Genomic DNA, 14,855 nt, shown 5'->3' with positions numbered 1-14,855 from the left:
AAGGGGTCTTCTACAGGGCTGCTATCTGACAGGACTAGAACTTTTGGGAGGGAGAGAAGAGGCAATGTTCACCCCGATTCCTTACGGTCATCCTGGCCTTAGCCAACCGACCCTCACCCTCAAACATCATGTTCCAGTGCCTGGTCCTCTCCCCAGGACTAGTTTAGTGCCAGGCATAACCTCCTCTCCCTCCCCTCAAGTCCCACTCACGTGATCTCATTATTCATGTCGGTGATGTCGACCCTGTCCAGGAACCAGCCTGGCCTGTTGCCTGTGTTGTCATGGCGAATCCGAATCTTGGTCAGAGACCCCAGGTCAATGGCGTAGATGGTAAAGGTATCTGTCTAGATATAGAGAAAGCATGACTCAAAGGGGCAACACATGTCCGCTCCCAACACCCACCCCATGCTGCCCTCAGATCTAGATAAAATCTGAGCCAGTAAGTAGATGGGGTTTTCTGGATACATCTTTAAAATCCCCTTTATTTTAAAGAAGATTTCAAACCTTCAGAAACCTTGCAAAAATAGATATAACTGTGGCCTGCCTTCTCTTAGACGTTACCCCATATGCAACATTAGTTGGATCACTCCATTTTGTCTCTCTTGTATGTTCTTTGTATGTTTTTTTTCCTGAAACAGTTTATAGTAGGTGGTAGATACTAGGATCCTTGACCCCTAAATATTTCAATGTGGGTCCCTAATAACAAGGGCATTCTCATTTACCATCATGCAGTGATCAAACTTGTGTTAATTTCATCACAATACAGTCATGGGTACTTGAGAAACACATTGCTAGGTAAGTTCACTAACAAACAGCATACTGTGTGGTTACACAATTTGAGATGGCTCAATGCCACTAGGTGGTACACTCTTAGGGGACCACATCACACCCGCCATCCTTATCTGCTGAAATGTCACATGGCTGTGCTATTATCCACATGCAACCAGTATTAACACCGACTGCAACAACTCTCCCAGTCTGTCCTCTACAGAAATACTCCAATCCAGAAATACAATGGCGATAACTTTCCAAGATAAGGCACTGAGATGCAGAAACAAAACGCAGTACTGAATCACGGGAGGGATGCTGAAAGAAAACAGGGGGTGGAAAGGAAATAGCTCGTGGCATGAGCTGGAAAGTACTTCAGCAGATCTTATTTATTGTCCCTTCCAGTGTTGACAAGAGAACCTGGTCAGGAGGGAGGGTCAAGAACAGGAGGAAGAGAGGAGGGAGGGACAGGCGAGTTTGTAAAATCTTGAAGGACAAGAGAGCAGCTTTCTTCAGCTCTCATTTCCACGTCTTTCCCTTGTTCCTGGAAGAGTGAGGTGCACGCACGTCATTCATGGCTTCCCTTCCTCCAAAGAAGCGTCAGGCTTTGTGACCACTCTTTCAAGGTCATGGTGGGAATCCCTCTGCCCCTGTCACACAGCTCCACCACACTTCATTCCTGTCCATCAAGCCTCCCAGAGTGTCACCTCTTTGTCTTGTGAGACAGAGTCTCACTATATAGTAGAGACTGGCCTCAAACTCAAGGGCTGGAGAAATGGCTCCGCAGTTAAGAGCATTTGTCCCTCTTCTTGAAGACTAAGATCTGATTCCCAGCACCCACATGGTCATTTACAGCTGCCTATAACTCCAGTCCCAGGGGATCTTATGCGCTCTTCTAACCTCTGTGGGCACCGAATACACACGGCAGACAGACATACATGCAAGTGACCCATACACAAAAATAGAAACACATCTAGCTTTTAAACTCGGTTCACTTAGTGTCTGAATACAGTATTCTCTGACTGACCCTGAAGACCAACTAGCCTATGGGATTCTTTTGCGGGGATCTGCCTCTAGCCTTTTCATAACTCTCCACAAAATACTGCTACCTATAGAAGGGTAGCTGCAGCCAGGCATCGTTGGGCTGAATGCAACATCCTGTTAGACATACAGAGGACAAGATACTGTGAGGTTGCTGTGGGCAAAAACTGTTCCGTATCTGGCTCTCACCCACCCAGGGGCCAGAAAGTTCTCACTCTACCTGGCCCTGCTCGAATTTGTTGGACTTGTCTGATTTCTTCAGAGGCCGCTCCCCTGTGTCCCCATATTCCTCTCCGTAGATGGTCAGGTAGACGTTGGCATCAGTGCCAGCCTTGGGCACATTCCCTGTGATCACCTGGACCTCATAGGTGTTGGCTGGAGACACAGAAAAATGCAGCGTTGAGAACACCGGGGTCACAAGATAGAGCAGTGTCCCAGGCCCTTGGATCCAGGTAGACCCTGGAAGCAGGAAGGTCCCACTGCTATGGCCATACAAGCTTACTCTCCTCCCACCCAATGCTTGCATTTGCCATGAAATCCACAGCCATTGGGCCTCAGCAACCTTCCTACTTTACCCCCATATTCAGCTCTATCAAGATGTGTGACGAGTCCCTCCCAAAGCCAGTGTTTCCCCTTGAAGGGACAGGTCAAGGGTAGTGTTTAGCTCCAAACAGGCGGGTCAATGGTCACTTTCCAAGTGCAAGTCAGGAGAGGTATTTATGGACCACAGTGGGATTCCACCTACTTAGTCTCTATCTGAGGGATAGACCCTGCCCCCTCCCTAGTCCCTTTAGGAGAAATACACCCCTCCCCCACTTTTTTTTTCCCAGGCTTACGCTCAGGACCAGACCGACCAGCTGGGACCAATTCCACGACAAGTTCATTGTCCTCCTTGCCCCGGGCTAGCCAGCGGTTGACTTCGAACTTGTACTGTTCGATCACCTCCTGCATCCCGGGCCCAAACTCCTCCTCTTCCTCCTCCTCCTCCTCTGTCTCTTCTTCTTCCTCCTCTTCTGACGAGGACTCTTCTGAAGAGGACTCTTCTTCCTCCTCGCCCTCATCCTCCTCATCACTTCCTTTCTTCCTCTTCTTCTTCTTCTTTCTCTGCAGCTTGGCCTTCAGCCTTTCCTTCTTCAGCAACTGCCGCAGCTTGTCCTTCTCCTTCTTCTTCCGGGCCTCCTCCTCGGGTGTCAGGTTTGCCTCCTGCACCACCAAGTGCCTCAGCCACACGGTGTCCACGAACCAGCTGGGCCCAAAGCCCTCGCCCGTGTGTCCCAGTCGGATCTTGTAGATTTCACCCACATCTGCCGCTTCCAGCTGTGCAAAGTGCAGGGCAGTGGCTGACATGGCCCCTGCCATCCTCCCAGCCTCCCACAGTGCTGAGCTGCCCTGCAGAGAGGTCTGGGCCCCCACTCAGAAGTTTGAAAGTTCCTGCTCCCCCACTGTGCCTGGCCCTTCCCCAGGTTTAAGGAAAAACATTTCTTTCTGCTCCTGTGGCATTAATCTCCCTGTTCTTTCGTCCCTACTCTTCCTTCTATGTCTTCGTTCATACAGCTCCCTCACAATGCTAGCACTTCTGTTGGTCCCTTCTCACCTCCAACTCCAACCTATTCACAATCCTGGGCCTCCTTATTACCCTAAACATACACAGACAGAGCCTGGAGGCTGTGGCACACGCCTTTAATCCCAGGACCCAGGAGGCAGAGGCAGGAGAGTTCTGTGAGTTGGAGGCCAGCCTGGTCTTCAGAATGAATTTAGGAGAGCCAGGACTACACAGAGAAACCCTGCCTGGAAAAACAAAAACAACCTAACAAACAAAAAAACCACAGACAGAGCCTTCATGTGGTCACTATTAGGAAGATACATTTAGCAATAAACAAAGAAACATGTTTTCTCTTTTGTAACGTATCAAATAAACAAAGTCCTCAAACATTTTCTCCAAGGTTTCCAACCTTCCCAGTCGCACAACCTTGCCTTGCCAGACCCTTGAGCTAAAGTGGGGCCCAGAATGTAGTTGTCCCTGGTCCTATCCTGCCATGGAGGTGCTCCAGAGCTGTGCTGTGGTTTGCATATAAAATGACCCCCATAAACTCCTGTGTCTGAACACCCAGTCTCCAGAGGGTGGCACTGTTTTGAAAGTTGTGGACCCTTTAGAGGCAAGGCCCCCTTGAAGGGACTGAGTCACTAGGAATGGACCTCACGGTCTTAGAGCTCAGCCACATTCCTGCTGCTCTCTACTTCGTCACTGTAGATGCGATGCGACCGGCTGCCTCAACCCTCCCCCCATGCCTTGCTTATCACGATGGACCCCATCATTCTCAGCCGTAAACTGAAACAAACACTCTTGTCCTCATGCTGATTTTTCCAGTATTTTGTCACAGAAATGAAAAAAGAAATTAATACAAGCCTTGGGCTTCGTCTTAAGGACAAAGGCCACCCTTTGAAGTCTCTTCCCATGGGCACAGCAGCTCACCCTCACTCACCCTCAGCCTCAGATCCATTTCACTCTGTCATGAGTTCCACAGTCTCGGGAAGAGGGAACTGGGGTTCAGACTTTGAGGGGAGCACAACACTAAGTGTGTTTGGCTCTCCTGAGCGCCTTTAGATCGAGTCCATCTTCACGCTCAACTCTTTTCAAAGTCTAGTCCCACCAGTTACCCCATTTGAGCGCCAGCGATCTGAGGCCCAAGGCTGTCAGAGTCATGCACTTTAATGCCAGACCCAGATGAGAACACAGCTCTCCAGACTTCACGTTCGGGAAACCACAGTGGAGCTAACCCACCTTTGTCAGGAAATCATCAAGCAAGATGGTGACTAGGGCCTAGGCAAAGCAGAATTTCTCCTTGTTATTCAGGGTATAGGAACTGTAATCCAGTGGCTCAGTTACATTTCTGACTGTGTATCTGACCCTGGCTCTTTTCACTGCCATGGGGACTGTGAAGCCAACCAGGCAGTAATGACAAACTGGTGATACTGACAAGGAAGCCAAGGAGGTCCCAACAGGTCAAATATGTAGGCTTGGGCTTGTCAGCAGTGTAGGAGGACATATGAGTCCATGTGGTGTAGGAGTTCCTTCTGTTTGCGTGTTGCTTCCATTGGATAATGAATAAAGAAACTGCCTTGGCCTAGTTGATAGAGCAGAACTTAGGTAGGCAGAGTAGACAGAACAGAATGCTGGGAAGAAGGGCAGAGTGGCCAGACACCATGGATCTCCTGCCTGAGATGGACGCTGGTTAGAATCTTGCTAGTAAGCCACAGTCACGTGGCGATACACAGATTAACAGAAACGGGTTAAATTAAGATGCAAGAGTTAGCCAATAAGAAGTTAGAGCTAATGGGCCAGGCGGTGTTTAAATGAATACAGTTTCTGTGTGATTATTTCGAGTGTAAGCTAGCTGGATGGCCAGGATGACAAGCAGCCCACTCAGACCCATGAAGGCCTATACCTGTAATGTTCCAGACATTCGTGACCCTGGCTGTCCCCAACTCAGGACCTTTCCTGGGCATTGGAGAAAGCTCTCCATTGAAGACCAAGGTGTTTGAGGTCGAGGTCAACCATGGAACACCCAGCATGAGCGTGCTTCCTCTGCACACATGTCTGCAGATGCACATGCATGTGCTTGTACATATACACACATACACACACAAATGCTTTCATATCCAGCATAAAATACCCAGTGGCCTCTGCATCCTCCCTGTTACCAGCAATGTGCTCACATTGACATCATTTTCTCCTTCTAGTCAAAGACTTGCAATGTGGAGAGAGGAAGCTCAAGGACATTAAAAACTCATTAGTAAACTCTGCCACCTCCCAGGAGCCTGCCTGAGAAAGACAGGCTTGTCACCAGCCTGGGAGAAGCTCAGAGTCAGAGCCATAGACAGGGAGTAGGCGGAGAAACCCAGTCCTGGTGCCATCATTGATGAAATGAGAACTAGCCACTGCAGGCAATGTATCAGGAATCCCTGATTGAACTTCTATGAGAAAACTATCTCTGAGAACACACCCACTCCCAAAGGCTGGAGTGCTTTGGGGGTGTGGATGAGGTAGTACTTTTCCTCAAAGATCACCAAGTAACTCAAGTACAAGACCAGGAAGGACCCCAAACTCAGGTCCAAGAAACAAGTTACCATTCATGGGCATGAGGTGGACCATGGATGTGTACCCACATTTTCTCCTTCCCAGTTCAAACCTCTACACTCAGTTCATTGCTTCCAGGAGTCCCCCAGGAACCCAAGGGAATTTAAGTTCAACCTGTCCTCCAGGTAACACCTTCCATTCAGCTGGAGGGAGGCAGCCTGTTCTCCAGTGGGGGTACCCAGGGCACTGTCACAGTGACTGCCAGTCTCTGTTGGCACCCCCATGGCCTCACTCCCACACACCTGGAATATGTCCTTGGATGCTCGATCAAAAACTTTGGAGCGGCTGGAGAGGAAGAGGACTTCGGTCTTACCCTCTTCACCATAGATCTGCACATAGACTCGGGAAGTGGTGCCTGCGCCGCCTACATCCCCCGTCCAGACCTCAATCTCATAGTGGACCACTAGGTGGACACATATGGGAGAAATGGAGTATTTAGTAAGAGCAGCAAACATTTCCCCAGCCCTTCCCACCTGCGCTTCCCAAGCCCATCCCGCGTGCCTGGTCCTTCACGGGCATCGTCCTGTGCAACCTCCCCGGTATGATGAGCCAGCATTTTGCAGATGGACAAGTTTAGGCTTAGAAGAACTGAGTATGTTGTGAAAAGGGCAAACCTATACAATCGTCTGTTACATCATCTCATCCACTGCAGCACACTGTCCTTGGAGGCCAGGAGCGAGGAGGACCCCGCAATGGCTGGCACTCTCTACTATCTGCCTGCCTGCTGTAGTTTGAATGCTTGTTCCCGCTAAGACTCACACTGAAATCTAGTTGTGATTATGAGATACAGAAGCTTAAGAAGCGATCAGGCCTTCTGGCTGAGATTGAGTGTGCCCCCTTCTTTCTCTGTCCCTATCTGCTGTGACAGAAGGCATCAAGAGGACACTCTCACCAGATGCCAGCACATTAGTACTGAGCTTCCAGGGTACAGAGCTGTAAACCAGTTAGTTTGGGTTCCTCCCACATTATATAGTCTATAATACTATAGAGTACAGCTACTATTCTATTGTAATACTACATTGTAGCAACAAAAATTAAATTAAATTATAAAGCTACTGATACTAGGCAGATACCACAGGGCAGGAAGAAGCAAAAGCTGCATTTATTTTCCTTCATTTCAGGAAAGACAAGAGGTTGGGATGACAGCACTCATTTAAATATAAGCGCCTTTCAGAATACATCAGCACGTGGTCCTGCACAGAAAAAGCTGTGCCTATTTTGAAATGATATTTATCAAGGTATTAGAGGGTGGCGGAAACATGTTATTGGTAGGTTGCAGTAGCAGGCACTGAAGAGTAGATGCGTCTTCCTAAAGAACTGTGGCACCATGAGTCTGTTGATGTGAGTGCTCTAAGACTTGGTGGAAAAGAAATCGGGATTTCTTTGTAGGTAAAGCTAGGGGTGTGTGTGTGTGTGTGTGTGTGTGTGTGTGTGTGTAGTGTCATATTCTATCTCTCTCCGCCTTCATTTTTTGAGACTAAGCCTTTCACAGAAAGTTGAGCTTATCAGCTTAGCCTTGACTCCCTGGCCAGTGAGCTCCAGGGTCCACTCATCTCTTCTCTCTCTGACCCACACGGCACCGAGACTGCAGATACGCACACCACACCTCTCTCCTCAGTAAGTGCTGGGGACCCTAGCCCAGCTGGCCCTGGTTGCTCAGCAAACCCATCTCGTTCTGTTGAAGGAGTGAGGGCTCACATCATGGTCCTTGGAAGACAGGGCCAGGGCCATCCTCACCCAGCCTGTCTGCTCACCCTCCCCTCTGACCCCGCTCCATCCAGCCTAGAGTTCTCGCTTCCCTATAAGGCAATCTACTCACTCCCTCACAAGTACATGACTTTGGTCTGTTTTGTTAACAGCGACCTTCACAAAGACCAAGGTAGGACTGGCTGGAGAAACCTCAATATACATCTAAAATGAAAAGTCCGACCTCCTCAGCTAGTTTTCCTAAAGAAAGATGTAGGCTATGCCATAAATTTTGCCACAGGGTTGAGAATATACATTTCCCCCCTTTTTTCTATATTTCTCCAAGATCCTCATTTTTGCCATCTGTGAAATGAGCCCTTGTTCCCTTCCAGACCCACAGTACTGGAGGCAACAGGAACCCCCCACTTCCACTCCCACCCCCGTGTCTCTCTTCCACACCACAAGGAGATAAGACTCAGTCAGCACGTGGCCTGTCTTCCTTCCTTTGGCCCCTCCTTCCTCTGATTCCATTATTCCTCCTCCCCCATTGGACCAGGGAATGCTGAGATGCCAAGGGCCCATACAGCCTCTTCCGTACATTTCTGAATCTCCACGACCTCGCTGGGGTAAAGCTCCACCTCCAGACGCCCATCTGCCTGGTTCTTATCCAGCCAGCGGTTGGCAGGGAAGGTGTACTGCTTGCCTTGGCGGGGCACACGGATCTGGACGCTGCCCAGGAACCAGCCTGCATGCATACCTGTGCTGTCGTGCCCGATCACCAGCCTGTTTATCTGGAAGGGAACTCCAGAAGGGTGTGTGAACAGCAGTGTGCAGGAATATTCAAGCAAGCCTCCGCCTCCAGCTCTCTGAAAAAATCTCTCCCCACCTGGGACCTCCGGTGCCTTGGGAGAGGCTCTGACCCGGCCTGTCCTGGTAATCAGGAACCGCCTACCCAGGTGATCCTTTCCTGCCCAGAGGCTCCATTCCCTCCTCCTCAGCTGAACTCAATTTCAAGGTCTGCTGTGAGAAGCAAGGAGGGTGTAGCGCTGGCAAGAGCTGTGGAATCTGTTAGGTCCTTCAAAATGAGACTGTGGCTACAGGAGCACTGAACTGCTCGGCACGTCTAACAGCTGCTGCTGCTTTACTTCGGTTTGATTTGAAGTATTGCAGTGTTGTGCGCATTTCTGCACTGCTTCCTTGTCATTTCCTTCCTGTGGGGTGACAGAATCTGCCGACAACCTTTCCCAAGGTGGTGGTTCTGTATCTAACCCGCCTCTTACTCTGGGACCCAAGGACCAAAGTCCATTAACTGTCTATAGTCACTTGCTTTGATAATTTGGTATTGCCACATCTTTGCCTGTAGGCAAAGGCCTGAGAGCTCAGACAGCAGATGGCCTCCAAGGACCCTTCTAGCCCTGACTTTTTCTCTGTAACGGTTTGGGGTGGAGGGCAACACTACTTATGCCTGGTACCCAAAGTCCACATTTAGAACATCACCCACCCAAGCCCTGGCTTTTGCTTTCACACATACTAAGGGCCCCTTTGCAGCTGTCGATGAAATGCTGTCACAGCTGTCACAGTTTAGTCTATGGAGCTTGGGCCCCTGAGAATGCTGGGAGAAAACCAGCTCAGTTTATAAAGCCTGGGAGTTATAAAGTAACTCCGAATGCCCGACTAGGCAGAGGAGCGTGCCAGTGTTTCTCTGTGCGGCTGGGACTGCCACAGTTCCAGGGAGAGAATAAAGAAGAGTTACGACAAGGGCAGTTGTCTGTTGTTGGACATGACTGGAAGCTCCCAAAAGACAAGGACTGTCACTCACTTCTACATCCCTTTGGACGGGAGGTGGAGCAATTGTTTAGCAGTATATACTGAGCCCTGACTATAAGCGTGTGGGTATTCTTTACATAGTCAATACTAATAACAATCCCCATGGCATCTCCATGATTGGGAATGAGAAAACTGATGAAGACAAGGTTAAATAACTTGCACATGGCAAGTCAGTGGAAATGGTGGGCTCCCAAGCTCTTGGCCACACTATTCACTGAGGGAGTTTCACCAACGTGAGAAGTCTCCGTGACTTTCTACTGGCAATCCCCTCCCCGCTCCCATCAGACACCCAACAATCCTTCAGTAAAGGGAACCAAATTGTCATTTCACAATTATTGATTTGACTTAAGATGTAAATACGTTAGAAGTTCATTGACCCCAAGGGGTAAATGACTGCCCCAAGATCCTTCCCTAGAGTGCAGACTGACGAGGTTGCAAAGGACCTGCCCCACCCCAGGGCTCATCATGGAATTGGGAACTATTGTCATCCCTTCCCTTTGGTTCTCCCTCCTCTCTTTTCGCTCCCCGAATCCAGTGTCCCCTTCTCCAGCACCCATGTTCTGTCTATAATCCGGGAACACATGTTGGGGGTAAAGTTACTAAAAATGTGTATTACAGCCCCAAAGATGTTCTAAAAGCATAATTGCTTATTTATCTGCAGCTGCTCTGGCCCCGGGAGAAACTAAATGCCTCACTAGTAACCTCTAAGTGGGCAGTTCTTTTCCTTCAAAATGGGCTCACCCAGGTGCACGTCGGTGCAGACATGAACATGACTGTGGACATGTGTGGGCCATTGTAGGAACGTGGTGAGACAATGTCACCTGATTCTGGGACAGATACTTACAGTCCCAATGTTCAGGGTCTCCAGTGTGAACTCATCCACTCGGCCACGTTCAAAGTAGTCTTTGAGGTTGTTGTCGGAGACAAGCAGAACTTGCTTGATGGTGTCAGATTTCTCCCCATAGAGCTTGATGTACACCTTAGAATCTGTGCTGGCCCCGGAGACGTTCCCGGTCTTCACACTGATGTGATAGCGGAAGTCTAAGCATGCCAAGCAGAGAGAGACAGGAAGTTAGTGCCGGTTGTACAACAAGGAGCGAGGTGTTGGAAAGAAGGGACAACCTTCAGCCAGGGAAGACCCAGGCTTGGAGTCAGGACATTGGAGCCTGGAGTCCCGATCCTACAACTGGTAGCAGGGGCTCCCTCCATCTCTGTGAAGCCCCCTTATCTATAAAACCAGGGCCCTGCCTCTTCCTGTTCTGTAAGAGGTGAAGGTGCTGAGAGTAGTAAGTTTTAAACAAAAACACCCGCACTCCAGAGACTCAAAGCATGCCCAGAAATCCCCTATCCAGCTTCTGATGGGCGAAGGCACCAGAACATCTCAGAACTTACAACGTTGGGTACACATTCTATGCTATTATCGCTAAGTACTCTCCTCCCAACCTCACAGGCAAAGGATGAAGAGCTCAGAAGGTCAGGTGCCTGCCACGAGATGGCGACAATAAAGTCACTATCCAGGAGCAAATTCTTGGTGTGTATTTAAGGCTGCTCCCTCCCCTAATAGGATACCTTGCAACGCTATCCCATTTTATCCCCCAGAAATCTCTGCACCAGCCTGTGTGCAGGGATAAAGAACACCAGAGGGCAGGATAAGTTGTGGGAGAACAGCAGCCCAGCTTTAGTTGTCCAGGCAGGATCCACGGTGTGTGTCTTAGGCAAAGAGAGAGAGTTCAAGGCCCGTCACTCATTGCTCCTTCAGGGTTTTCCTCCTGGAACATAGTCTGGAGAAAGTAAGCCGAGGCCCCGTGCCTGGGGCCATCTGCAGCCACCTGTCAGCTCAGCTCTACCAGGGACGTCTATGGGCACTGGGAGAAATAGATCACTTTGCTGCTTAAAGACACAGCAGGAAGCAGAAGCCTTCTTCTCCAGCTAGGAGAGCAGAAGGGTGGGTTCTCTATCTACGTGGTGAAATGAGAGCCTGCTGGGGTGGGAAGAGCAGTAATCTAAGGCAGAGACGTTCTGGTGACTGATCCCGGTTCCATCAGCAACTGCAGGCCTGAGTGTCCCCTTATCATAAATGTGAGTGACTTCTCTTGAGCTCCTTCCCAGTGCTTAGGCTCTGTGATACTGGGTGCTGCACTAGACATTCTGGTTCAACTGAGTAATCTGACCTTAGAAAAGGTAAGTATTAGCATCTACGTCTTCCAGGCCTTGGTTTCCCCATCTGACAAAAGGACAATGTTAGCTCTGCCTCTTTTCGGGGTTATCACAGGGCTCAGATGAGTGACACCCGGGAAACATGGAGTGTTGCATTGTTGGGCTCTGGGGGTGTCTGGAAGTGTGTCACTTTTACACATTATCCAAAGCACACGCTCAGACGGCAGCATCTGAGCGTGCATCACTAGTAAGGGATACTCCAGGGCTCCAGGACAATTCTCAGCAGTTTAAAAGTCCTTACTCAATAAGCCCTTCAAATGCATTTCTGCTCACAAAGCAGGGGTCCCCGGGCTTGGTGCCATTGGCTGGTTTTATTGCTCTTATCACTCTGTTAACCCAGATTCAGTGCCTAACACCAAGACCAGGTTTGGACTGGGCGTTCAAGCACAGACACATGAGAAGTTTCCAGACCTCCATTAATGCCATTTTTATCCACCACCCTGCACTGCTTTCATGAAATAAAGTGAAGAAGATGTGTGTCTTTGAAGGTCTAGGTCCTGTTTCACTGAGGAAAGGCAACTGTCATGCCCAGGGAACACCCATCACCTGGCCATTGGGACAACTCACTCTTGAGCGTGGCATTGCTGTCACTGGGTAGCAACTCTCGGACCAGCTGTCCATCATCCTTATCCTTATCCAGCCACCTTGAGAGAAATGGAGTGGGGTGTTAGTTCTTTGAGTAGAACAGGCAGACACCCCAACCATCACGACCCCCATACTGAGTCACCAGGAGGCCTAGAGTTTTGAGTTCAGCCAAAGAAAGTGGGTCTTTGAGATCTCCTAGTAAAGTCTTCCAACCCAGACCAGAGGAAAACTTTCTGGAGAAGGCTGACTGCTGGCTGAGATTGGAAAAATGTGGGCCGGGAAAAGAGAGAGGAGCATCCCAAAGGAAAAGCATATCCTGGGATGGGTGGAATTCCTGAAAGGCCCATGAAGACAGAATACAGCAAGTGAGAGACAGGGCTGCTGCTTAGTGTGGATGAACAAGGACAGAGCACAGGAGAGCAAAGAAAGAGGACACTGGGACAGCACGGCTCAGGCTACTGTAGCCAAGAGTATGATCAAGAAGATGGGTAGGCTGGACAAAGGAAGTGCTGTAAGGATTTACAGAAAGGGGAAGGACCCATGGTGAAGAAGGTGAACTGGAATCTTCAAAGACAATGAGATTTGACCTCAGGAAAAGGCAAGTCCGTAGTGTTCAGGACTCAGAGGTGATATCTATGACTCAAGATGTCACGCTGAGCAGTGGCTCCAGCCCTCTGTTGGCTGTTGCCCAAAGGAAGACATGGGGAATATCGCCAAGCCTGCGAAACAAGCCTATTGTGCAAGCATGAGTTGTGTACGCCCCATCGGCAGGCTAGTTTGTGACCCAGGGCCAATCACCGTTCTCTAGGATCTGGCTTCTTAAACTGCGGAGCGTGAACCGTGGAGCTGAATGTGGGAACTGTGGAATTCAGGCAGCAGTAAAGAGGTTCTGGTGCGCAACAATCCAAACTTACTTAGAGAAACAAAGTAAATCCCAGGTGGCCATGCCTGCCTGTGTGGGTGACTTCACTTGGGTCTGAGAATGCATGCAGCATGCACGCTTTTTCCTGCATATGTCGTCACATGCAACACTAATGTAACACGATGTTCTTTGGCCCTGATTCAAGACTGTTCATTTGTTATGTTATGAATTACAGGGTTTTTACATTGTATATACATTTTTTGCTCTTATAGAAACACAAAGTATCATTATGGAACTCAAAGACCTTTAATATTCTCCTACAGCCATTCCTCAGGAAATGTCAAGCTAGTATATCTCTGTATTTTATTGTGTTAGAATATTTAGTTTTTTTTATAATTGCTTGAATTTCTGGCTTGAGTTTGATTTAAAAGATTATCAAATAAATGTTGCCTTGGGATTAAGATAGAATCTCCAACAATTTCTGAAATGATCCTAAACAGCCTTCTGCCATTTTCTACTATCTATTCATGCAAAGCAGAGTTATCATCATTGACAGTTAGAAAATTAAAATATTCAATATGGAGCAGAGGTGGGGAGGGACTTGGTCCTGCCTCAAGTTGGTATGCCAAACTTTGTAGACTCCCTAAGGATGACCTTACCCTCTCTGAGGAGTGGATGGGGGATGGGAAGAGGGGAAATGGGGGGCAGGAGAAGGAGAGAGATGAAGAACTAGGGTTGGTATATAAAATGAAAAGTAAGTATTTTTAATAAAAAAATAAAAATCAAGATATCGGTCAATTCTGAAAAATAATGAAGGCACTCTACATCCTGAAGAATCAAATGTTCAGCTGATATTTAACTTTTTTCTGTAAAATCAATAAACATAGGCACCTAATTAGCAAAATAGTTAATTAAAAATAATTAATTAAAATAACTAATTAATTTTTTATTTTTGTCTCTAATAAATGGTAAAATTATTTGTATAACAAAGAGTCATCTTATAACAGATTTCTTTACTATTTATTGTTCATAAATGTTAACTTAGGATAGCTATATTATTGACCTAGACACCCAAGATCATATACAAATTTCTTGTGCAAAAAGGACCACTAGAGGAAAAACTTTAAGAGCTTTGTCTAAGAGAAACGCAGAGACCAAGACATTTTTGCCTTGGCCACATATCTCCCTCTTTATGGCTTGGTGCTTCTCTTTAAGGCCCATTCCTTCACTCCCCTGAGAGGGCAGAGCTTCCTATTGATATAATATTCAATATTATAATAAGAAATATGTCTTCCATTCTAGGAGACTGGAACTTTTGCTGGCCCTCACAGGCAGGGTAGACAATACACCCTGAGGTCTCTTGAGACTGTGGTCCTATTGTGTACAGCCTGTTTGTTTAACTTACCTTTAAGAAAACAATATAACAACCAACCTTAACTGCCTTGGATTTCCCATTAGATTTTACAACCCAAGCTATGCAGAGCTGTAATCTTAAACTATTGGCTCTTCCATGCCACTGGCCCAAGAGTAATATATGTGAGTTTATATGTAAGTATGTTATAGTAATTATTTGCTGAAAACAGGAAATGGGCTGAGAGCGGCCTTATAAAATGAATATCCACCATAAACACCGGGAGTGGCATTTGGATATAGCGTTTGCTTGTAATCTGGGTCAGCTGGGATAAATGACTTAATCCTTGTTCAACTCTATATCCCTCATCCCTTCCCCAC

The 14,855-nt window shown here is 48.0% G+C and overlaps 1 protein-coding gene across 3 annotated transcripts in view; it reads right to left on the bottom strand.

Moving 5' to 3' along the window:
* The window catches only part of Loxhd1 (lipoxygenase homology PLAT domains 1), a 137,616-nt gene that overhangs the window by 63,144 nt on the left and 59,617 nt on the right, over positions 1-14,855 (bottom strand). For 2 of the 3 annotated variants that reach the window (XM_050151703.1, XM_050151704.1), the window contains exons 15-21: positions 12,245-12,321; positions 10,305-10,501; positions 8,232-8,424; positions 6,190-6,350; positions 2,646-3,126; positions 2,030-2,184; positions 211-344 (exon numbers count right to left, since the gene is read on the bottom strand). In XM_050151703.1, coding sequence (XP_050007660.1) covers positions 211-344; positions 2,030-2,184; positions 2,646-3,126; positions 6,190-6,350; positions 8,232-8,424; positions 10,305-10,501; positions 12,245-12,321 — 1,398 coding nt within the window. The remainder of the gene's footprint in view (positions 1-210; positions 345-2,029; positions 2,185-2,645; positions 3,127-6,189; positions 6,351-8,231; positions 8,425-10,304; positions 10,502-12,244; positions 12,322-14,855) is intronic. The other variant, XM_050151705.1, reaches the window with a different exon arrangement.

Source organism: Alexandromys fortis, unplaced genomic scaffold (assembly GCF_014885135.2).
Source record: "Alexandromys fortis isolate MF-2015 unplaced genomic scaffold, M_Fortis_MF-2015_v1.1 scaffold_71, whole genome shotgun sequence".
Classification (NCBI taxonomy): domain Eukaryota; kingdom Metazoa; phylum Chordata; class Mammalia; order Rodentia; family Cricetidae; genus Alexandromys; species Alexandromys fortis.
Note: the sequence above shows the minus strand (reverse complement) of the source record. Positions and strands in the feature narration are given on the sequence as shown.